This window comes from Loxodonta africana, chromosome 25 (genome assembly GCF_030014295.1).
Source record: "Loxodonta africana isolate mLoxAfr1 chromosome 25, mLoxAfr1.hap2, whole genome shotgun sequence".
NCBI lineage: Eukaryota > Metazoa > Chordata > Mammalia > Proboscidea > Elephantidae > Loxodonta > Loxodonta africana.
Window position 1 is genome coordinate 20026094 of NC_087366.1, and position 25618 is coordinate 20051711.

The 25618-nt window shown below is 41.3% G+C and overlaps 1 protein-coding gene across 2 annotated transcripts in view; it reads left to right on the top strand.

Annotated features, from left to right (window-relative positions):
- RNASEL (ribonuclease L) overlaps nt 1–19339 on the top strand; it is a 36652-nt gene extending 17313 nt beyond the window's left edge. For both annotated transcript variants that reach the window (XM_003410966.4, XM_023549212.2), the window contains exons 5-7: nt 5707–5839; nt 11889–12025; nt 12725–19339. In XM_003410966.4, coding sequence (XP_003411014.1) covers nt 5707–5839; nt 11889–12025; nt 12725–12911 — 457 coding nt within the window. In that variant the 3' untranslated portion in view covers nt 12912–19339. The remainder of the gene's footprint in view (nt 1–5706; nt 5840–11888; nt 12026–12724) is intronic.
- Nucleotides 19340–25618: the final 6279 nt, after the last annotated feature.

Below are 25618 nucleotides of genomic sequence, written 5' to 3' on the forward strand. Positions count from 1 at the left end.
TGTTGGGTGGAGTAACCCTGACATTGGGTGCATATATAAATTTAATATGGTCATATCCTCCTGGTATATTGTCCCTCTAATCATTATATAGTGTCCGTCTTTATCCTTTGTGGTGGATTTAACTTTAAAGTCTATTTTGTCAGAAGTTAATATTGCCACTCCTGCTCTTTTTTGATTGTTGTTTGCTTGATATGTTTTTTTCCCATCCTTTGAGTTTTAATTTGTTTGTGTCTCTAAGATGTGTCTCTTGTAGGCAGTATATAGATGGATCATGTATTTTTTATCTATTCTGCCACTCTCTGTCTCTTTATCAGTGCATTTAGTCCATTAGCTTTCAGTGTAGTTATGGGTAGGTATGAGTTTAGTGCTGTCATTTTGATGTCTTTTTTTGTGTGTTGTTGACAGTTTCTTTTTCCCACTTAATTTTTTGTGCTGAGTAGTTTATATATTGTCTCTTCTTCTTGTTTATTGTTGTTGATTTTGTTTCTGCTGAGTCTCTATTTTTTTCTTGTATTTTATTTTGATGAGTAGGATAGTTAGTCTCCTTTGTGGTTACCTTAACATTTACCCCTATTTTTCTAAGTTTAAACCTAACTTTTATTTCTTTATACAGCCTTGTCTTCCTCTCCTCATGAACTATCTTTGACTACATTTCTTAGTCCCTCTTTATTGTTTTAGTGTTGTCTTCTTTTACATAATAACATTACTGTTTCCCTGTTTTGAGGGTTTTTTTTTTAATCTTGATTTATTTTTATGATTTCCCTGACTGGGTTAACTTCTGATTGCTCTGTCCAGTGTTCTAGTCTTGGGTCGATACATGATAGTGTTGATTTTCTAATCAAAGAACTCCCTTTGGTATTTCTTGTAGTTTTGGTTTGGTTTTTTTTTTTATTATTATTAACTTTTATTGAGCTTCAAGTGAACGTTTACAAATCAAGTCAGTCTGTCACATATAAGTTAATATACATCTTACTCCTTACTCCCACTTGCTGTCCCTCTAATGAGTCAGCCCTTCCAGTCTCTCCTTTCGTGAAAACTTTGGCAGCCTCCAACTCTCTCTATCCTCCCATCCCCCCTCCAGACAGGAGATGCCAACACAGTCTCAAGTGTCCACCTGATATTATTAGCTCACTCTTCATCAGCATCTCTCTCCCACCCACTGTCCAGTCCCTTTCATGTCTGATGAATCGTCTTCGGGGATGGTTCCCGTCCTGTGCCAAAAGAACGTTTGGGGACCATGACCGCCAGGATTCCTCTAGTCACATCCAGACCATTAAGTATGGTCTTTTTATGAGAATTTGGGGTCTGCCTCCCACTTATCTCCTGCTCCCTCAGGGGTTCTCTATTGTGCTCCCTGTCAGGGCAGTCATCGATTGTGGCCGGGCACCAACTAGTTCTTCTGTTCTCAGGATAATGTAGGTCTCTGGTTCACGTGGCCCTCTCTGTCTTTTGGGCTCTTAGTTGTCGTGTGACCTTGGTGTTCTTCATTCTCCTTTGCTCCAGGTGGGTTGAGACCAGTTGATGCATCTTAGATGTTGGTTTGGTTTTTATGAATTCCCTAAACTTCTGTTTATCTGGAAGGGTCCTAATTTCACCTTCATATTTGAGAGACAGTTTTGCTGGATATATGATTCTTGGCTGGCAATTTTTTTCCTTCAATGTTTTATATAAGTCATCCCATTGCTTTCCTGCCTACATGGTTTCTGCCAAGTAGTCCAAGCTTATTGACTTTCCTTTGTAGGTGACTTTTCGTTTATCCCTAGCTGTGCTTAGAATTCTCTGTTTATGTTTGGTTTTGACAAGTTTGATTATAATATGTCTTGGTGACTTTCTTTTAAAATTTACCTTATGTGGAGTTCGATGAGCCTCTTGGATAGATATCTTCTCATCTTTCACAATATCAGGGAAGTTTTCTGTCAACAAATCTTCAACAATTCTCTCTGTATTTTCTGTTATCCTTCCCTGGTCTGGTACTCCAATCACTTGTAGGTTATTTCTCTTGTTAGAGTCCCAAATGATTCTTAAAGTTTCTTCATTTTTTAAAATTCTTTTATCAGATTTTTCTTCAAATATATTGGTGCCAAGTGTTTTCTCTTCAAGGTCACCAATTCTGCCTTCCAGTTGCTTGATTCTGCTCCTCTGACTTTCTATTGAGTTGTCTAATTCTGTAATTTTATTGTTAATCTTTCTGAATTTCTGATTGCCGTCTGTCTATGGATTCTTGCAGCTTATTAAATTTTTCATTATATTCTTGAATAACCTTTTTAATTTCTTCAACTGTTTTATCCGTGTGTTCCTTGGCTTGTTCTGCATATTGCCTTATCTCCTTCCTGATGTCTTGAAGAGTTCTGTATATTAATCTTTTGAATTCTGCATCCAGTAATTCCAGGAAGGTGCCTTCACCCAGAAGATCCTTTGATTCTCTGTTTTGAGAGTTTGTTGAAGTGATCATGGCCTGTTTCTTTATTTGGTTTGATATTGACTGTTGCGTCCAAGCCATCTATGTTATTGTATTAGTTTATTTTATGTTTGGTTACTGTATTCTAGTTTCTTGCTTTGTTTTGTTTTGATATGCCCAGATGGGTTGCTTGAGTGAGCTAGCTTGATTATTTTTGTCTTTGGAGCTTTGACATCCTGTCACCAGATGGCTAGAGCTGTTATCAGGCATGTGAGTTTATAAGTTCCTTGACTTTTATTGTGTGGATTCAGCTCAGGTGTCCAGGTAGCTGGTCATCAAGTGTGTGGTACAGGCTCTGTCTTACAGTCTTAGAGGGGCAGGGGTGATTGGTGTAGCTGGTGTCTGGTTGCAGCAGGGGATCATGCTCTGAACAAAGCAGGGGCTGAAAACCATCCCCTGAGTGTCTCTGAGGAAAGTGCACCCCTGCTCCCTACAGCGTACAGGTGGGTGGGTTCTGCAGATGGACCATGGGCACCCAGTGCTTTTGGTTGTAAGGACTGGGAGGTACCAGTTATTCTTGGACCCCTGTCACTGGGAGACCTGAGTGGAGCCACCAATCCTTAGGCCCCTGATGTTGGGAGGTAAGGACACTGTTTAATAGCAAAGCAGTATCAAATATCAAACACCCACCTCTCCACCGCACAGCTTAAACAGTTGCAGTCTGCCAGCAAGGGCCTGTTCGCCTGAAATAAGCCCACACAGGTCCATGCAGTGGGGAAAGTTATTCAAAGTTAATGGACCATTTATGCCTGGACAGGAACCACTTCTGTCCTGAGCTCCTCAGGTTAGTGGATTGGCAAATTATCTTTTCCTCCTGTTGTGAATTTACTCCTTCTCCAAGGCTGGGAGAATGGCTCCAGGAGCTCAAATGGGCCTATCTCGGGCCCAGGGAAATCAACAGCCACTGAAGCTGGCTTGGGGGTGGAGGTCGCGGTAAAATATACGTAAGTACTTAGCTTTAGGTGAGAGTGCTGTTCTTCTCTGGTTCCGGAGGTGTGAGTAGGCTGTGCAGCTGGCTGCTTCTCCCTGGGGAAACTGCGGTCAAACGCTACCACCAGCCCACCGCAGCCACTCCTGAGAATGGTGCCTGAGGGATTCTGGCGATTCAGGCCTGGTAACTCCTCACTGCTTCTGAACAGTCTTTCCCTCCCCCTGCCACTCAGGCCATTTTCTAACTTTGCATTTGATGTTCAGGGCTCCTAGCTTGTCATAAATGTAATCATTTCACTTGATTTTTCAGGTCTTTGTTGTAAGAGGGATGGTTGGAAGCATCTGGCTATTCCGTCATCTTGGCCCCGCCTCTGAATCTTTTGTTCTATAATTTTCTCCCGCCCAGCCCAGGATCCTCTGTTATGATCCCAGTCAGAGCAGTTGGTAGTGGTAGCTGGGCACTGTTTAATTCTTCTGATCTTGGGGTCAAGTAGGCTGTGGTTCATGTGGTCCATTAGTTCTTTGGACAAATTTCTCCCTTGGGTCCTTGGTGTCCTTCACTTACCCTCACTCCAGATGGGAAGAGATCCATAGCTGTATCTTAGATGGCCACTCACAAGCTTTTAAGACCCCAGTGGCTACTCACTAAAGTAGGATGCAGAACATTGACTTTATGTTCTATGTTGTGCAGATTGACATAGATGTCCTCCAGTTTTATGGTTTTTGGTCCTCTAGCCTAGGAACTTCATCCATGAGGTGTTTGGTTATGTGTAGGAGGTTTCCTTGACTTTGTACCTTGTGTGTTCTATATCATGTATGTAGAATCTAGAATCATGTATGTAGAAATGTCTACCACCAAACCTGTATTTTCTGGTGGGTGTATTCCTTGACATCCTCCCACAGCTCTTGGCCTATCTATCTACCTATCTGTCCATTCATAAATTATTATTTGTTATTACTATTGCTGCAGGATTGTCTAAGATTGTCTAAGCTATGTTTTTGGTTTTTTTTTATGTAGTTGCCCTTTATTCTTATGCTTCTCTCCATGTCCTCTCTTGTCTTGGTCATATTATATTGACTTCCCTCATATAATATATTGCCTTTCCCTTCACCTATATCAGTTTGTGTCTTCTATCTAATTGGTGATTTTCCCTACCTTCCCTGGTAACCACCAAAGAATTTTTTTTCCTTTTTTCCTGTGTGTAAACCTTCTGTTGTTACTTTATAGTAGGTGTCTCACACAATACTTGTCCTTTTGTGATTGGCTTATTTCACTCAGCATACTGTACTCCAAATTCATGCATGTTATGAGATGTTTTGCAGATTTGTCATTATTATTTATCATTGCATAGAATTCCATTGTGTGTATGTACCACAGTTTTTTAATCCATTCATCTGTTGATGGCACTAAATCATTTCTTAAGTATGTAATTCAGTGACAGTCGTTACATTCGCCATGTTGTGCAACCATTACCCCTACCTATTTCCAACCCTTTTTCATCACCACAAAGAGAAACTGTGCACACACCAAACAATAACTCCTTATTTCCCCTCCCCCCTCAACTTATGGTAACTGCAATCTATTTTCTGTCTCCAATGCATTTGCCTATTCTATTTTATATAAGTGGGCTCATATAACGTCTGTCCTTTTGTATCTGACTTATTTCACTCAGCAATATTTTCAAGGCTTATCCATGTCATAGCATGTATCAAAATTTTATGGCCAAATAATATTCCATTCTATGTATATATCACATTTTATTTACCTATTCCTCTGTTCATGGACACGTGGGCTGTTTCCACCCTTTGTCTGTTATGAATACTGCTTCAGTGAATATTCGTGTATGTGTATCTGTTGGAGTCCCTGCTTTCAATTCTTGTGAGTATATATACGCCTAGTCGTGAAGTTCCTGGGTCATATGGTAGGTATATATTTAAGTTTTGAGGAACCACCAAACTTTTCCACAGTGGCTGTACCATTTTACATTCCCACCAACAATGGACAGGAGTTCCAATTTCTCCACATCCTCTCTAACACTTACTATTTTCCATTTGTCTGATAATAGCCATTCAAGTGGGTGTGAGGCGGTACCTCATTGTGGTTTTGATTTTCATTTCTCTAAAGACTAATGATGTTGAGCATCTTTTCATGTGTTTACTGGCTTATTGTATATCTTCTTTGGAGAAATTTCTATTCAAGTCCTTTGCCTATTTTTTTGATTGGGTTGTTTTATTACTACTTTTATTAAAAATAAAAATCTGACAGTTTTCTTTTTCTGGAAAGGATGGAATGATCATGATAATTCTGTCATCCTCAGCCGCTATAGGACCCTTCGAGACGTGGGAAATGAATCTGACATCAAACTACGAAAAACTAAAAGTGTCATCCTCCAAATATTGAAACCGAGGACATCTGAACATTCCCTAAGTTTTGCCATGTGGACTTCTAAGGTACAAAAAATTTTTATGGTCTGGGGGTTATTTCAGGAATAAGAATTTGTATAACGGGGTCCTTACATCTTCTGACAAGTGGTTCTAAATGTTTTATGTTAGTTTTTTCAACTTGTCTTATACCCTGGGCCTGGACCAACCAACCAGGGGATGAAAGAGGTGATATTTCTTCCTTACCTTGCCCTACCCAAACTGCCTTTGCCATCTTGGGCCTTTGTCCCCCCTTTCAGAGGTTGGCCCCTCCTCTTTCCTCCAGGCCTCAGACCCTCCTGATACACTCTTATCCAGGTGCCCCCTTAGGAGGGCCTTGTCCCAGCCTATGGATCTTTTCCTTTGCTGTGGCTTTTTCCTTCAAGCCTCGTTCTCTGAGAAGGGTCTGACTAATAATCCTACTACCATTGTGAAAGAGCAGCCAATTAGGTAGACCACAGCCCAAAGGGGGAACTCCACCATGAGCTGAGTCTGTCCTGTAAGACCCGCCACCTCCACTTCCTGCGAAGAGCCCAGCCCTGAGGACCCACATCCAGACCTTCTCTGGCCGAGAAGACGAACTGCAGAGAAGAGATGATCGTTCAGATGTCTCTTCTCCAAGAAAAGTTTCACCTAACTTGAGCAAAATAAAAGGAAACACTATAAAATTAATCGCCTTCTTGATCTAGTCAGTACTATCAGACCTTCAATTATTATTAATTAACAAATATCTATCAAGTCCCAACTATGTATCAGTCCCTAGCCAGACCATGAAGATACAGAGGAGAATACAACATGAGCTCTGTGGGTAGGGAAAAGCAAAGAAGTACTGGCTAAGTGATGTGAGCTGAGTACCCCAGAGACACATGCAAAGTATCGTGGGAGGTTCCCCAATCTCCAGGTCTTCAACTGTGACCAATATTGCCCTGATCTAGGCCTGACCTAGGACTCTGTTTCTCCTCTTTGTTTCTGGTTTTCATATTGCTTTCCTTCCCTTTCTTGTCTCTAGAGTTCACATCACTCTCATAATTGCTGCTTAGTGTCTGTCTTACCTGTTAGTCTGTAAGCTCCATAGGAGTAGGGGCTACCCTTCGTCTTGTCTGTTGTTGTATCCTTAGCATGGATAAGTGTGCTGTGACTCTACAAAATGAAAATCTATAAAACTTCAACTAAAACTTAAAGTTGTTGAGACAGAGAACTTTGAAACCAGAGCATGATATTACAGTATTTTACACAAATAACTTGCATGTTACATGTTTTTGCCAACCACATGGCCCCTTTGTGAATTATCTTCCTAGGTGTGCTTTATGCTCATTATATGTTTGGGTGTGTTATTTTAGAAAAAAAATACCATAATAGCTTATAATTATGTAGTGCTCCCTAAGTGCCAGCTATTGTGTTAAGCATTTTACAGATGTTACCATGTTACCAGAGTGAATCCTTATAACAACCTCTGGGGCAATTAACTCCATTCTGAGGCACAGATAAATAATTTTTCCAAAGGCACAGAGCCAACGGTGGGTGAAGCAGGACTGGAAGCTAGGCAGTCTAGCTACAGAAGCCATGTGCATAAGCCAGTCCACTACAAAAAGCTAGGATGGCTCAGGTCCACCAACTCATTTGATTGCTGAGGGGATCTAGGCACAGAGTCAATACTTGACTGACTCAGGCTTGGACAGCCAGAGTGGCAGAGCTAGGAAGGAAGCCCTGTCCTTTTGTTTCCCAGTCCAATGGTTCTGTTCCCTATATATCAATGACATATTGAATTTTGATGAACTTTAAACTCTGTTTAAACTCTGTTTTAAACTATTTCTTAAAATGTATTTAAACATATTCTTATAAAAGCAATTCACTTGGAAAATAGTGACACAAATTTAAAGTTACTTAAAATCTCACCTCCTAACAGAACCACTTAGCATTTTGGTGAACAGTATTTAACAGCGTTTACTTCCATTGTTTTCTTTCTATCAATTTGCTTTATTAATTAGTGGCAATCGCACCACACATTGAAATTTGTAGGTTGCCTTTTCCTGTTAGCATCCCATCTATATTTATTTTGTGTCGCGACCTCATTTTTTTAAAGTAGTTTTCTTTTTTTTTAAATTTTTATTATGCTTCAAGTGAAAATTTACAAATTAAGTCAGTCTATCATACAAAAATGTATATACACTTTGCTATATACTCCTCCCCCACGTGTCTGTCAGTTTCTCATACTACGGGGACTTGTGTGTTGCTGTGATGCTGGAAGCTATGCCACCGGTATTCAGATACCAGCAGGGTCACCCATGGAGGACAGGTTTCAGCTGAGCTTCCAAATTAAGACAGACTAGGAAGAAGGACCTGGAAGTCTACTTCTGAAAAGTATTAGCCAGTGAAAAGCTTATGAATAGCAGCGGAACATTGTCTGATATAGTGCTGGAAGATGAGGCCCCCAAGTTGCAAGGCACTCAGGAGATGACTGGCGAAGAGCTGCCTCCTCAAAGAAGAGTCGACCTCAATGATGTGGATGGAGTAAAGTTTTCAGGACCTTCATCTGCTGATGTGGCATGCCTCAAAATGAGAAGAAACAGCTGCATACATCCATTAATAATCAGAACCTGGAATGTACAAAGTATGAATCTAGGAAAATCAGAAATCGTCAAAAATGAAATGGAATGCATAAACATCAACATCCTAGGCATTAGTGAACTGAAATGGACTGGTATTGGCCATTTTGAATCAGACAATCATATAGTCTACCATGCTGGGAATGCCAACCTGAAGAGGAATGGTGTTACGTTCATCATCAAAAAGAACATTTCAAGATCTATCCTGAAGTACAGTGCTGGCAGTGATAGGATAATATCCATACGCCTACAAGGAAGACCAGTTAATATGACTATTTTTCAGATTTATGCACCAACCACTAGGGCCAAAGATGAAGAAATAGAAGATTTTTATCAGCTGCTGCAGTCTGAAATTGATTGAACATGCAATCAAGATGCATTGATAGTTACTGGTGATTTTAATTCAAAAGCTGGAAACAAAGAAGAAGGGTCAGTAGTTGGAAAATACGGCCTTGGTGATAGAAACAATGCTGGAGAGCCAATGATAGAATTTTACAAGACCAACGACTTCCTCATTGCAAATGCCTTCTCCCAGCTACATAAACGGTGACTCTACACATGGATCTCACCAGATGGAACACACAGAAATCAAATTGACTACAGCTGTGGAAAGAGATGATGGAAAAGCTCAATCATCAGTCAGAACAAGGCCAGGGGCTGACTGTGGAACAGACCATCAATTGCTCTTATGCAAGTTCAAGCTGAAACCAAAGAAAATCAGAGCAAGTCCACGAGAGCCAAAATATGACCACCTGAATTTAGAGACCATCTGAAGAATACATTTGACGTATTGAACGGTGGTGACCGAGGACTGGATGAGTTGTGGAATGACATCAAGGACATCATCCATGAAGAAAGCAAGAGGTCGTTGAAAAGACAGGAAAGAAAGAAAAGACCAAGATGGATGTCAGGGGAGACTCTGAAACTTGCTCTTGAGCATTGAGCAGCTAAAGCAAAAGGAAGAATTGATGAAGTAAAAGAACTGAACAGAAGATTTCAAAGGGCAGCTTGAGAAGACAAAGTAAAGTATTATAATGACATGTGCAAAGAGCTGGAAATGGTAAACCCAAAGGGAAGAACACACTCGGTGTTTCTCAAGCCGAAAGCACTGAAGAAAAAATTCAAGCCTCGAGTTGCAATAGTGAAGGATTCTATGGGGAAAATGTTAAACGACGCAGGAAGCATCAAAAGAAGATGGAAGGAATACACAGTCATTATACAAAAAAGAATTAGTCGACGTTCAACCATTTCAAGAGGTAGCATATGATCAGGAACCAATGGTACTGAAGGAAGAAGTCCAAGCTGCTCTGAAGGCATTGGCAAACAACAAGGCTCCAGAAATTGATGGACTATCAATTGAGATATTTCAACGAATGAATGCAGTGCTGGAGGTGCTCACTCGTCTATGCCAAGAACTATGGAGGACAGCTTCCTGGCCAAATGACTGGAAGAGATCCATGTTTATGGCTATTCCCAAGAAAGGTGATCCCACCGAATGTGGAAATTATAGAATAATATCATTAATATCACATTCAAGCAAAATTTTGCTGAAGATCATTCAAAAATGGCTACAGCAGTATATCGACAAGGAACTGCCAGAAATTCAGGCTGGTTTCAGAAGAAGACGTGGAACCAGGGATATCATTGCTGATGTCAGAGGGATCCTGGCTGAAAGCAGAGACTGCCAGAAGGATGTTTACCTGTGTTTTGTTGACTATGCGAAGGCATTCGACTGTGTGGATGATAACAAATTATGGATAACGTTGTGAAGAATGGGGATTCCAGAACACTTAATTGTGCTCATGAGGAACCTTTACATAGATCAAGAGGCAGTTGTTCGGATAGAACAAGGGGATACTGATTGGTTTAAAGTCAGGAAAGGTGTGTGCCAGGCTTGTATTCTTTCACCCTACCTATTCAACCTGTATGCTGAGGAAATAATCTGAGAAGCTGGACTGTATGAAGAAGAATGGGGCATCAGGATTGGAGGAAGACTCATTAACAAACTGCATTATGCAGATGAGACAACCTTGCTTGCTGAAAGTGAAGAGGACTTGAAGCACTTACTCATGAAGACCAAAGACCACAGTCTTCAGTATGGCTTGCACCTCAACATAAAGAAAACAAAAATCCTCACAACTGGACTAATGAGCAACATCATGATAAACGGAGAAAAGATTGAAGTTGCCAAGAATTTCATTTTACTTGGATCCACAATCAACAGCCATGGAAACAGCAGTCAAGAAATCAAAACATGTATTGCATTGGGTAAATCTGCTGCAAAGGACTTCTTTGATGTGTTGAAGAGCAAAGATGTCACCTTGAAGACTAAGGTGCACCTGACCCAAGCCATGGTATTTTCAATCGCATCATATGCACGTGAAATCTGGACAATGAATAAGAAGACAGAAGAAGAATTGATGCCTTTGAATTGTGGTGTTGGTGAAGAATATTGAATACACCATGGGGTGCCCGAAGAATGGATAAATCTGTCTTAGAAGAAGTATAGGCTGAATGCTCCATAGAGGCAAGGATGGCGAGACTGCGTCTTACATACTTTGGACATGTTGTCAGGAGGGATCAGTCTCTGGAGAAAGACATCAAGCTTGGCAAAGTACAGGGTCAGCGGAAAAGAGGAAGACCCTCAACGAGGTGGACTGACACAGTGGCTGCAACAATGGGCTCAAGCATAACAACGATTGTAAGGATGGCGCAGGACCAGGCAGCATTTTGTTCTGTTGTGCATAGGGTTGGTATGAGTCGGAACGGACTCGACGGCACTTAACGAGAACAACAAAAACAAATATACTCCTAATTGCTCTCTCCCTAATGAGACAGCCTGCTCCTTCCCTCTACTCTCTCTTTTTGTGCCCATTCCGCCAGCTCGTGACCCCGTCTGCCATCTCATCTCTCCTCCAGATAGCAGATGCCAACATAGTCTCAAGTGTCTACTTAATCCAAGAAGCTCATTCTTCACCAGCATCTTTTTCTGTCCCATTGTCCAGTCCAATCCCTGTCTGAGGAGTTGGCTTTGGGAATGGTTCCTGTCTTGCGCTAACAGAAGATCTGGAGACCATGACCACCGGGGTCCTTCTAGTCTCAGTCAGACCATTAAGTCTGGTCTTTTTACGAGAATTTGGCATCTGCATCCCACTGCTCTCCTGCTTCCTCAGGGGTTCTCTGTTGTGTTCCCTGTCAGGGCAGTCATGGGTTGTAGCCGGGCACCATCTAGTTGTTCTGGTCTCAGGCTAATGTAGTGTCTGCTTTATGTGGCCCTTTCTGTCTCTTGGGCTCATAATTACCTTGTGTCCTTGGTGTTCTTCATTTTCCTTTGCTCCAGGTTGGTTGAGACCAATTGATGCATCTTAGATGGCCACTTGCTAGCATTTAAGGACCCAGACACCACTCTCCAAAGTGGGATACAGAATGTCGCCACCACATTTTTGCATGTTTTGTTTGTTTGTTTGTTTTAGATTGACCAAACTGTTATGACAAAAATGAACGAGTTCTATAAAAACAGAAGAAATTACTACTACCGGGACACTGTGGGTGATCTGCTGAGGTTCATCCGGAATCTGGGAGAACATATTAATGAAGAAAAGAATAAAGAGTAAGCATTGTTTTCGTTCCTATAATTCAAGAACAATTTGAAAAATCCAATTCTAAATTTAGATCCACTGATGGAAATTTGGAAACTTAATTTGATGAGAGCAGTTAGTCCCTTCTCTTCGGGCAAAGGACTGTCACGGGGCCACACAGTTAGTGATGGATATGCGAAATAGGCTATCATCTTCCTTGTCAGCTTTTGCTGTACCCCCTTGAACAGCAGGTTAGTGACTTCCTTGTGTGAGGAAACACAAGGGAACTGGGCAGGTGAGTGAGGTGAATGGGAAATAACAAAAGTCTAAAACTAGCCCCGTGTTAGTAAAAGTCAACTTTGCTACCAAGAACATTACCTACAAATTTCCCACTGGGGGGGGGGGGTGGGGGGAGAAAAAAAAAAAGCAACCCTTTTCAGTTTCCAGAGCTGTTTTCTTTTCCAGGGCTGTTTTGAAATCGTAGATAAAGGATTGCGAAATTATATTTTCTCCATTTATGCGTGATAAAACTGAGGTTCAGAGAGATTAAGTCTCCAAAGATTGCACCATTTGTTGAGGTGTCAGGATCTGCATCTTGCTCTGTCAGATTCCAAAGTCCTTGTTTATCCTGCTGTAGAAATCAAGGGAGCAGGGAGGTCCCCGGGGCCAGATGCTGTGAGGGAGGAAGAAGGATTGGGGACAAGCATGCCAAACCATTTGTTTCATTTCAGCATGAAGTTGAAAATCGGAGATCCTTCCTGGTATTTTCAGAAGATGTTTCCAGATCTGGTGGTCTATGTCTACACGAAGCTACAGGACACAGAATACAATAAGCATTTCCCCAAAACCCAGGATCCTCATAAGCCTCAGTGTGATGGAAGTAGTGATGGCGGACAAGCTAGGGGCCCTGAGTGCTGACTGAGCCTTCCCTGAGTTCATGGACAAGGCACTTATCAGCTGTGTAATCCTTGGCAAGCCCCAATTCTCTGGGCCTCTGCTCTGTAACCAGGTTGGTGCTTGTGAGGCATGGGTTGCATAGCTCATTGTTAGTTCCTGGCACAGTGGCACCTGGCATTCCACACGTGTTCATAACCCAAACAGTTTATACCCAAACCTCCCTAGCTAGCTTCAGCAGGTAAAGCTTAAGAGTGAACCGCCCAGGCCCTTTGTGTTGTAGGTTTCATGTAAATTATCTCCTGTAATCCTCCCAGCCTCCCTGCAAAATAGGGTTTTGTGTCCCCCTTTAAGAACCAAGGAAACAGAGAGTTTAAGATACTTGACCAAGATCATATAATGTTTATAGAGCAGTGGATAAATGGTTGTGGTACTATTGCTGTGGTGTGCCCATGAGCTAAAATACCAGTCCTGAACTCTTCTGGGTGAGACCCAAAAGGAATATGTCAAAGGAGCTCCAGAGAGCTCATTCGTTCACTCAGTATTTATTGAGCGCCTATTCCAATGATCTGAACACTAATTGTATGGATTCCAGTCCTTCTAGAACCACCTGCACTGATTTTCCATGACCTTAAGGTAGTAGTTTCAACTGGGGGGAATTTTGCCCCCCAGGGCCATTGACGATGTCTGGAGACATGTTTGGTTGTTACAACTGGGGCAGGGATGCTACTGGAACCTTGTGAGTAGAGGTTGGGACGCTGTTAAACAGTATATGATGCACACAACAGCTCCCTGTGACAAAGAATTATCTGGCCCCAAATGTCAGTAGAACTGAGGTCGAGAAATTCTGCCTTAAAGGGGCGGGAAGCTTTTGACCTGGCTGGTGCCTAGGACCATAGCGTGTGTGGACCACTCCCAGAACGATTGGGGTTTGATTTGCTGTTGGATTTGTACTGAAACAGTTCCAGTGTTACCCCCTCAGGAAGTCTTCCGACCACCCTCACAGCCCCATCACAGTCTGAGAACTCCTCCTAGGCTCCCTGGCACCCAGAGCCACAGAAAAGCCTGCATCTCTCCACCTTGTGGTTTTGTTGTCCCCACTGGAGTCTAAGCTCCTTAGGGTCAATGACTACCTTTTTTTTGAATTTGTACCTTAACCACCTAGTGAAGTGTCTGTCACATGACAATACTTAATAATGTTCATTGAATGATGGATGAGTCATCTTTGTACAGAAATCATAACATGCCTTACATTTTTATGGTGCTCTGTATTTCATAAGGAAACCCTAGTGGCGTAGTGGTTAAGATCCAAAAAGGTCTGCAGCTCGAATCCACCGGGTACTCCTTGGAAACCCTATGGGGCAGTTCTACTCTGTCCTATAGGGCCACTATGAGTTGGAATGGACTCGATGGCAACAGGTTTTTTTTTTATTATTTATAGACTAAATTGGCATTTTTTAAAAATTAATTTTTATTGTGCTTTGAGTGAAAGTTTACAAATCAGGTCAGTCTCTCATACAAAAATTTACGTAAACCTTGCCATACACTCCTAATTGCTCTCCCTCTAATGAGACAGCACAGTTCTTCCCTCCACTCTCTCTCCTCGTGTCCATTCGGGTAGCTTCTGGCCCCCTCTGGCCTCTCATCCCCCCTCCAGACAGAAGATGCCGACATAGTCTCATGAGTCCACTTGATCCGAGACGCACATTCTTTGCCAGTGTCATTTTCCATCTGCTATTCCAGTCTAATCCCCGTCTGAAGAGTTAGCTTTGGGAATGGTTCCTGTCTTGGGCTAACAGAAAGTCTGGGGACCATGGCCTCTGAGGTCCCTCCAGTCCCAGTCTGACCGTTAACCCTGGTTTTCTAATGAGAATTTGGGGTCTGCATCCCACTGCTCTCCTGCTCCCTCAGGGTTTGTGTGTTGAGTTCCCTGTCAGGGCAGTCATCGCTTGTGGCCGGGCACCATCCAGTTCTTCTGGTCTCAGGCTGATGTAGTCTCAGGTTTATGTGGTCCTTTCTGTCTCTTAAGTTCATAATTACCTTGTGTCTTTGGTGTTCTTCATTCTTCCTTGCTCCAGGTGGGTTGAGACCAATTGATGCATCTTAGATGGCCACTTGCTAGCAGTTCAGACCCCAGATGTAAATCAGCATATTTTATCTCTTTTAGTTTTTGGAAGAATCCTGTAAGGTAAATGTTGTTATCCTCATTAAGGTTAAAAATATGTTGATTTACTCTGTGACATATAGCTAGGAAGTGCCATTGTCTTGATTTGAACCAATTTTCTGGCACTAAGTCTGATATTTTTTCCACTTGTCTTCATGGTAGTACTGAAGATAGAGCTTTGTAATAGAGAACCTAGGAATACACTATATCTTAGGTTCTTTCTGAAAAGGAAGTGGTCCATTAATGGATAAATGGGTGTCACTGAATGAAGATAAGAAGTTCTGGAAGAAACAAACTTAGGGCTTTTCTCAAAGATTTTATGAGCTGCAAGATTGCTTTAGGCTTTAAAACAAAGCTTTGGTTTCCTGATTTGTACTGAGTACCTGGTATGTAATCAAAATGCCCATTTGTGAAGTTTATTCAATAAAACTCTGAATCACCTTATTAAGCCTGATTTTTCTCTGAGTGAAATTTCCACTTTGGAGAGTAGTGGTATCTTGGAGAAGTTTTAAGAAAGGGCAACCTGCTCTTTAATAACGGGAAATGGAGCAGATTTTCAGAACCACAATTATTCTTGAACAATGTGGCCCCTGGGTGTCCTTGCAGAGAGAGAAGGAAGGAACTGATGATTTTACCCTCTGCTTTAATTCTCTAAGGGTCTCTTGTCACACACTAGATATTTCTTACTCAGTTATCATTACCACAAACATAGTTACACAGACAAGAGCGGAGGTTGGTAAACAAGCAACCAGTGAGATGACGATGGTAAAAAGAAATAAAAGCCATCTGACCACTAATGATTTGTTAACTTTGACATACTGTTACTTCATTGAATAGATTTTGCTTGTAAAACAAATAATAAAGTAATAAAGTAACCACCTATGGAGAATCTACAGCGTCCCAGTGACTAATGCTTATACATATGACATCTACCAATATCCATGATAATTTTATAAAAGGCTACTAAAGCTAGAAAGGATTTGTAAGTTGCCCAAGTTCATACAGGTAGTAAGCGGAAGAGCCAAGATGTAAACCCAGGTCTGTGAGTCCATAGGGTGCGGGGTCCTTCTGAAGTGACACAGACGACAAGCTCAGGCAGGCTGGACTGATCACTGTGTGATCAGTCCTTCATCGGTTTTTCTCCAGTGCAACCTAGAAGGTCAAGGTTACTGATGACCTTCATAGCGCCAAATCCAATGGTTACTTCTCTGTCTTAGTCAACCTCACTGCAGTATTTGGTTCAGCTGACTATTCTCTTGCTGTTGAAATACTGCCTTCTTTGGTTTCCTCAACAACATGCTCACCTGGTTTTCATCTTCACTAGTTGCTCCACCTCAATGTTTTTTGCTGATTTTTTCTGTGTTGGAGCGCTAGCATAGCGGTTAAGAGATTGGCTGCTTAATCATAAAGGTTGGCAGTTCAGATCCACGAGATGCTCCTTGTAAAGCATAGGGGGACAGTTCTACACTGTCCTATAGGGTCACTATGAGGGAACTGTTTGTTGTTTTTTTTTTTTGATTCTGTGCTCAACCTCTTCACATGGAGTGCCCACCAGTGGCGGGTCTAGGGTATTGCAGCAGCCCTAGGCACGTGGCGCCACCGAGCTGTTTCTATTAACCCAGAAAGGCTCTATGTCCTACCTCAAGCACGGTAATGTGTTAGTCAAAAGATTAACGAGCGCGACTTGTATTTTTGAGCTGATATTACGGTAAAGTTATCTAAAAGAGGGGTGCCCGATGTTTGGACAGGGGCGCAATTTCAGTGTTTGCCACAGACGCCATTTTCCACAGATACACCGCCTGCCAAACCGGTTTAATAGAAACTGCTCAGTGGCGCCGTGTGCCCGGGGCTGGTACAATAGCTGCCATACTCTAGTTCAGCATCTGTTGTGCCCTAGACTTAATCTTTAAGCAATTCTCTTTTTTCCTTTTCTCCCTAGATAATCTCTTTGAATAGTATGAGAAGTATTATCATAAATAGGCAGATGGTATCCAGGTTTTGAAATTTAGCTTCTTCCTCTTGATGTTACAGTCACCCACCTATTTGCCTCTAAACTGTTTTGTTTGGTTCTTTTTTTTTTTTCTGCTACCTGCATCCAATCTATTAGCAAGTCCAGTTGATTCTATCACAAAAATAGATACCAAATCTGTTAACAACCCTTTATCTTCACAGCTTGGTTCAAGCCACCATCATTTCTCATTTGGTTTGAAACAAAAGCCTTACAGTTGATCTTCCTGCTTCCATATTTGTCCCCTATAATACATTCTCCACAAAGAGATCTTTAAAAAATGCAAATCAGATTAGGTCACTTCCCTGCTTAAAATCTTCCAATGGCTTTCCATTACAGAACCTAATAACCAATATATATATAAAACTTTGACAACTTAACAACAACAAAAAAACCCAATCATAAAATGGGCAAAGGACTGGAATAGAGATTTCATTGAAGAGGACATTCAAATGGTCACCAAACACATGAAAAGATACTTAGCATCGTTAGCCATCAGAGAGATGCAAATCAAAACCACAATTAGATAACATTTCAGTTCCACTAGGATGGCTAAGATAAGCAGACAAACAAACAAACCCAGAAAACAACAAAACAACAAACGTTGGGGAAATTGAAACTCCTGCTCATTGCTGGTGGGAATGCAAAATGTCATAGCCATCGTGGAAAACAGTGTGACAGTTCAAAAATAAAACTACCATAACCAAAAACCAAAAACCAAACCCAGTGCCGTCGCGTCAATTCCAACTCATAGTGACCCTATAGGACAGAGTAGAACTGCCCCATAGAGTTTCCAAAGAATGCCTGGTGGATTCGAACTGCCGACCCTTTTGTTAGCAGCCGTAGCGCTTAACCAGTACGCCACCAGGGTTTCCAGAACTACCATATTACCCAGAAATTCCACTGCTAGGTGTATATCCAAAAGCTTTGAAAGGAGAGGGTCAGAGACTTGTACAGTAATGTTCACTGCAACACTATTCAAAATAGCCAATGTGTGCAAACAACTTAAATGTCCATCAACAGTTGAATGAATAAACAAAATGTGGTACATATGTGCAATGGAATACTACTCAGCCAGTAGGAGAAATGAAACCTGGATACACGCAACGATATGGATGGAGTGGAAGACATTATGCTAAAAGAAATAAATCAGTCACAAAAGGACAAATATGGTATGACCTTACTTATATAAAGAGACAAGAAAAGACAAATGTGCAGAGAACAAAGTTTATTAGTGGTTATCGGGGGGAGGGAAGGAAGGGGACGGGGGACTTAACGGTAATGGAAATATCATGGTGATTAAGGGTAGGGTTGTACAACCAATTATTGTAATTGCTGTCAATAAGTTGTACACCTGTAAAAAGTAGAGTTGGCAAAAGTTTTGTGATATATTTCCAACAACGACAGAAAAAAAAAAAAAAGAAAGAAAGAAAGAGTAGCTGCTGAGGCTGATTGTGTAAAACCAAACACCTCACAGGATTTGATTCCTTGGTTTGGAGGTTTAGAGTCATGATTTCATGGAAAATCCCAGTTAATTGGCCTAATAACCTTTTTAGTACCTCTATTCTACATCCTAGTTTGATGTGTAGTGCCTGCGATCTTAAAAAGCTTGCAAGCAGCCACCCAAGGCAGAGCAATTGGTCTCTATTTGCCTGGAACAATAGAGGAAGAAGGAGAGTCAGGAATAGGAGGAGAATATAGACTGTGTGGCTAATTGCCTCCATGAACAACTGCCTCCTTTGCTATGAGACCAGAAGAACTGGATGGAACCTGGCTACCATTACTGAACATTTTGATCAAAGATTCCATAGATGAATCCTGATCAAAAGGGGGAAAATGCAGAACAGAATTTAAAATTCTCATGGACTCCAGACTTCCTGAAGCCATGAAGATTGGATGAACCCCTGAAACTATAGCCCTGAGATAATCTTTAAACCTTAAACCAAAATTATGCCTTGAAGTCTTCTTAAAACCAAACACTAGTTGAGCTTAACTAGTAAAAACAAGTCTTCCTTGAATATTATGCTCTTTTAAGAACTATCTATATAGGATCAAATTGATAACAGCAATTCTAAAGATTAGGTAGGAACCTTAGAGGGCCGTGAATTTATGTTAATGAGGAAAGAACAACTCAGAAAAGGCGGGTGAGACTGGTTACACAACTCAAAGAATGTAATCAGTGTCACTAAATGGTACGTATAAAAGCTGTTGACCTGGTGTATGTTTTGCTGTATATTCTAAGCAACAACAAAATAAATAAAATTATTTTTAAAAAATGAGCATCTTGAGGGCCAGCATTTTTTTCTTGTTCAACGTGTTTAGCACAGAATAGAACAACAAAAATCAAACCCGTTGCTATCAAGTAGATTCCGACTCATGGTGACCCCACGTGTTACAGAGTAAAACTGTTCCATAGGGTTTTCTTGGCTATAGTCTTTACAGAAGCAAATTGCCAGACCTTTCTTCTGCAGCACAGCTGGTGGGTTTGAACTGCCAACATTTAGGTTAGCAGTCTAGTGCAAACCATCTGAACCTCCCCAGGACTTAAGGCACAGAATGAGTGCTCGATACAATCTATTGTATTTAGTTGAGTTGATTTCACCTTCCTAGGGGCTCTGACATATTAATATGGATTTCTCAATGAATGAAGAGGCTTTCATATCCAAAGAAAAGAATATTTGGGTGTTGGAACTCCATACATCATGGCAGGAGGTAGAGAGGCTATTTGGAGGCTTCCTGGTATCCTTCACATTATTTCAAGCAGGCATCTGTCCATAAAAGAAGCACTTCCTGGCCCCTTAACTCCGCTGATCTGTGGGGCATCCGAGAAACCTATTGCCAGGCTTGCGGACTCCCAGTCTGTAATTCCTCCTACCAGTCCAGCTACCTCATTTCAGTTTCCAGATGAAATTTCTTTCTCCTGGTGCCATCTCGCACTTGCTTGAGGCAACATGTCTGTCTTGTGTATTATATTCAGCAGTGGACGGCACTGAAAGCATTCCCCTTGAGAACAGGGACCAGATAAGGATGCCCTTTGTGGCAACTGCGGCAAATTCTACAACACGTACAATCCTGCAAAAACAGTAATAACAATCAATAATTTGGGAATAGATATGTGGGCTAGTATGTATGCTAAATATGTGAGAGGCTTGTGCAGGAGTACACTCGTGTACATATAGAGGCATTGTTGTGGATACTTCTATATATTTGTAAATGCTGCAGGTACTCATATATATATACATATATAATAGAGATGTAGGGGGGATATGTAGAAAATACTGGACATGAAGGCTAAGAACCATAGTCTCAGGGGACATCTATTGGCAAAACACACTTCATAAAGATAATATTCTACATCCTAGCCTAGTGAGTGGTGTCTGGGGACTTAAAAGCTTGTGAGCAGCCATCTAAAAAGCAACTATTGCTCTCTTCCTGCCAGAAACAAAGGAGAACCAAAAAAACTGAAGACCCAATGAAGCAATTATGCTATTTGGTTCAAAGGACTAATAGCCCACACAAACCACAGCCTCCTCTAATCTGAGACCAGAAGAACTAGAAGGTGCCTGGCTACCACTACTGACCACTCTGACCGGGATCACAATAGAAGGTCCTGAGTAGAATGGGTAAAAATCATTAGAACAAAATAACGGCAACAAAAAAAAGGCTAGACTTACTGGTCTGAAAGAGACTGGAGGAGCCCCTGAGACTATTGCCTTATGACAACCTTCTAACTTGAAACTATAGACACTCCTGGAGGCCACCTTTTCACCAAATAATAGACAGGGCTATAAAATCAACAATAAAATCCCTGAAGAATATGGTCCTTAGAACAATCGACTACATGAGACCAAAAGGGCAACATTTGCCCCAAACCAAAGATGAGAAGACAGTGAGGAACAGGGAATCTGGACTAACAGAAATGGAGAACCCAGGGTGGAATGGGGCGGAGGGGAGGGGGTGGAGTGCTGACAATTTGTGGGATCGCAAAACCAAGATCTTGGAACAATTTGTATAAGGATCATTGATTGTAAAATTAATTGGCTATGTAAACTTTCACCTAATTCAAACAAAATGTTAAAAAAAAAAAAAAGAAAACCCTATGGAGCACAGTTCTACTCTGACACACGTGGGGTCACCATAAGTCCAAATCGACTCAATGGCAACTTTTTTTTTTTTTTTTTCACTTTTGCTAACGTCTCTTTGGCCAGAACTTAGGTCCATGACTTTACCTGGCTGCAAAGGAGATTGGGAAATGATGTCTCTACTTGGATAACCAGGGCCCAGTTAAAACTTAGGGGGTTCTACTAAAAACAAGAAGGGGGAATGGATCTTGAGGGACAATGGCTGCCAATCTGGTGTTTTCATGATGCACTGTAATGAAAAGAGGGAACAGGAGGCAGAGAGAGAAGTGACAAGAATAGGAAGAACGAGAAGATGGAGTATGGGGAGAGAAGGAAGGGTGAGAGAGAGGAGAGGGAAATACAACAGAGGGAATGCAGAGGAAATAGAGCGCACGAGGAAAAGAAAGTTGGTGAAGTATGAAAACAAGGAAAGAGGAGAAAAGATTAAGGAAAGATAGAGGAGAGAGGAAAAGGGGAATGAAAACTGTGGCAAAAAAAAAAAAGATTAAAATAACAGGAAAGAGGAGAGGTAGCAAAGGCATTGTAAAAGGGACAATTTGCCTTAAAGGCGCTCGTGAGTTACTCATGTTTGCATGTAACTAGGTGGTGTTATGGATTGAATTGTGTCCTCCCAAAACTATGTGCTGAATTCCTGACCCCTGTACCTGTGGATGTGATTCTGTTTGGAAAATTTTTTTTTTTTTTCTTTCGTTAAGTTAATCAGGTCATATTAAAGTATGGTGGGTCCCACACCTGAGGTCAGCCCCATTCTAACACAGCAATTCTGCTTTTGATCAGGAATAGGATCCCCTAGTGCCTCAGGGTTTACAGCGTTGATTAGGGCTGCTCTAGTCCTCTCTTATCTCCTGGGCAGAGATGTTTTGGGCCAATACCTTTCCTTTGTTTCTCCTCCTCTAAGGCAGCTTCTTTACCTGCCTATTAGCACCCACCTGGGCGGGGGCGGGGGCGGAGTGATGAATCTGAAATGATATCAGGACAATCTCATTTGTTCAGGTACTTCCAAGGCTGGTCCAAACAGAAAGATTCATTTTATGAAAATCCTGGCTAAAAATGAACATGACGTGGCGTCAGATTGTCTGAGGGACATGACTTTTATGAGATTCAGGACCTTGCCAAAAACTTCATCTTCCCTCCACGAGAATCCAAGACATGGCTGTTTGACACGCTTTATCACCCTGTCTTCTGGAACTGTGAAAAATAAGTAAATACAAAAGTATTAGGAAGGGGTTTGGGTTAATATATAAAAAGGAGATAATAATTCCACAGGGGGTGTGTGGCATCGTGACCCTGCCAACTTCAAGACGGCTACAATCTAGGCACTTTGGTGTTGGGTGTTCAAATATATAAGTATTCACTAGCCTATGGTATTTTATGGTATTATTTTTCTTAACACCGTACCTCTGCCCATTTCTGCCCTGAGTTGGAAGTCACTTTCACCCCCTGCTGTACCCATACCTTCATCCCCACCATGGCTGCACTGGGCAAGCTGGTGACCTTGAAAAAGGCTTCCTTCCTCACCCGTAGGATCCCAGACCAGGCCTTCTTGGCTGAGTGACATTTCCTTGAGACCCTTTGGAGCAACACGGAAGACTTGTTGTTTTGTGCCATAGAGTCGATTTCAACTCATAGTGAACCTATGTACAACAGAATGAAACTTCGACCGATCCTGTGCCATGCTCACAATCCTTGTTATGCTTGAGCCCATTGTTGCAGCCACTGTGTCAATCCATCTCATTTGGGGTCTTCCTCTTTTTTGCTGACACTCTACTGTACCAAGCATGATGTCTTTCTTCAGGGAACTGATCTCTTCTGATAACATGTCCAAAGTACGTGAGATGTAGTCTCACCATCCTTGCTTCTAAAGAGCATTCTGGCTGTACTTCCGAGACAGATTTGTTCATTCTTTTGGCAGTCCATGGTATATTCAATATTCTTTGCCAACACCACAATTCAAAGGCATCAATTCTTCTTTCATCTTCTTTATTCATCGTCTAGCTTTTGCATGCATATTGTTACCGCAAATTGTGGGTTCGAGCCGCCTGCCGCAAAGCCAATACTGAGACAGGAGGAGGTAAGCAGTAAGAAGGCTTTATTGAATACCGGTGTTCAAGAGACAGAGGGTGTTAAATTTCTCCCAAATTCTGTCTGCCCTAAAGGGTTGATGGGAAGGTTTTATATGGAAAAAATCACAGTTACCTGATGTTTTGAGCACATAGTCCACAGATGGTCTTATACATCACAAAACAACTACAAAAACTCTTTATTAAACTAAAGATAAACATGTCAGGCACCTGGACTCTAATCAGTATATTTATAACAGGTTGAAAAACTCTCATAAGAATCTCTCGGCTAGTGGGGCTGTTTTGCCAAGTCCGTCACGGCTGAGATAGAGAGCAAGAAGGTAAAACTTCTTGTCGGTTTGCAGGCTGAAGGCCGTTTCTCAAGACATCAAAGCCACAGGAGCTGAGATAGCTCCGCACCGCTTCAGAGGAGACCGGTGCAGTTGGTGCAATTAAAAAATATTTAGAAATTACTTAGAGCATTATTATGGCGTTAGCCACGTTAAGCTCTCAATCGCCTATTTCGAATAAGGGAAAATATGTTGTATGGTATTATGGTGTTCGTTATGTTTAAGAGTGGAACAGGCTGCTCAGCTATATTTTGAACAGAGCCCGCACCATTTTCCAAGGACTAGAGATTAATCACAGCTTATACAGCTGTATTAAAACAAATGAGAAAATATATTCTCCCTAATATTAAAACACTAAAGAAAAAACATTTTCACTACTTCAGTGAGGCTATTGAAGACATCATGGCTTGGGTCTGGTGTGCCTTAGTCTTTAAGGTGACTTCTTTGCTTTTTCAACACTTTAAAGAAGTCTTTTGCAGCAGATTTGCCCAGCGCAATGTGTCTTTTGATTTCTTTATTGCTGCTTCCATGGGTGCTGCTTGCAGATCCAAGTAAAATGAAACCCTTGACAACTTCGATCTTTTCTCTGTTTATCATGATGTGGCTTACTGGTCCATTTGTGAGGATTTCTGTTTTCTTTATGTTGAGGTGTAATCCATACTGAAGGCACAGTCTTCGATCATTTTCAGTAAGCGCTTCAAGTCCTTGGCACTTTCAGCAAGCAAGGTTGTGTCATCTGCATAACTACGAGTCTCCCTTCAAACCTAATGCCCCCTTCTTCTTCATATAGTCCAGCTTCTTGGATTATTTGCTCAGCATACAGATTAAATTAAAAAAAAAAAATTTTTTTTTTTTTTTTTTAAAAAATAGGTGTGGTGAAAGGATACAACTCTGACACGCACCTTGTTCTGTTTGAACAACTGCCCTTTGATTTTGCACAGGTTCCTCATGAGCACAATTAAGTGTTCTGGAATTCCCATTCTTCACAATTGAGAGATATCATTGCTGATGTCAGATGGACCCTGGCTGAAAGCAGAGAATATCACAGAGATGTTAGTTGTGTTTTATTGACTATGCAAAGGCATTCAACTGTGTGGATAATTTTGCAAAGAATGGGAATTCCCGAACACTTAACTATGCTCATGAGGAACCTGTACATGGAAGACTGGTAGGTGGGAAATACTTAAAGATCCCCTTCTCTGCCCAAAGCACTGGTATTATATGCTGGTATATTTTATATGCCAGCATCCAAGATGGCGAAGAGTACAAGAGGCAGAGTTTATTCTCCACTTATCTTGAACTCTGTCCTTAACTTGTTTTCCCACTCTGGTGACTCAAGATAAGGAAATGAGTCATGGTGATCCATAGTGAAATTCCACTAACCCCAAGGTAAGAATAACACCCATCCCAGCCTTTTTCCAAGTTAGATGTTGTAATGCGCATTAACTCACAACAGCACAGATCCTGACAAATTCAGTGACTTGACCAATGTCACACAGACAGTGGGAGAGAAGGCCATGTCCAGGGTTTTTGCTGCATTTTGGCTTAGATTTCTGCATAGTCTTGGATGGGTAAGCAAATGTAAAATCAAGACTCAAAGGGTGTTACTGTTACTTTTTTTTTCCTTTTAGTTTGGATAAATGAGGTGGAGTTGAAAATGACCAGAATAAAAGTTACCCTGAACTTTAAGACATAAACAAATTTCATAAGAGTAATCAAATTTGTCACAAGAAGATTAATAGTAGTATCTTGTGAGAAACCTAATTTGCCTTATAATTCATACTATTAGATAAATAATATCATGAGAGTGTCAGAAATAAAAAACACCATACTTCTGTTACTATAATACATAATTTAATTGTCTGTATTCCTTTTCAAGGAGTTCTGGTGGCACAGTGGTTAAGTGCTATGCTGCTGACTAAAAGGTCAATGGGTTGGGGTATTTTTGGTTATATTTCATCATAGACTTTGTTTATATGCATAGAAGAGTTTTACATAATTGACACT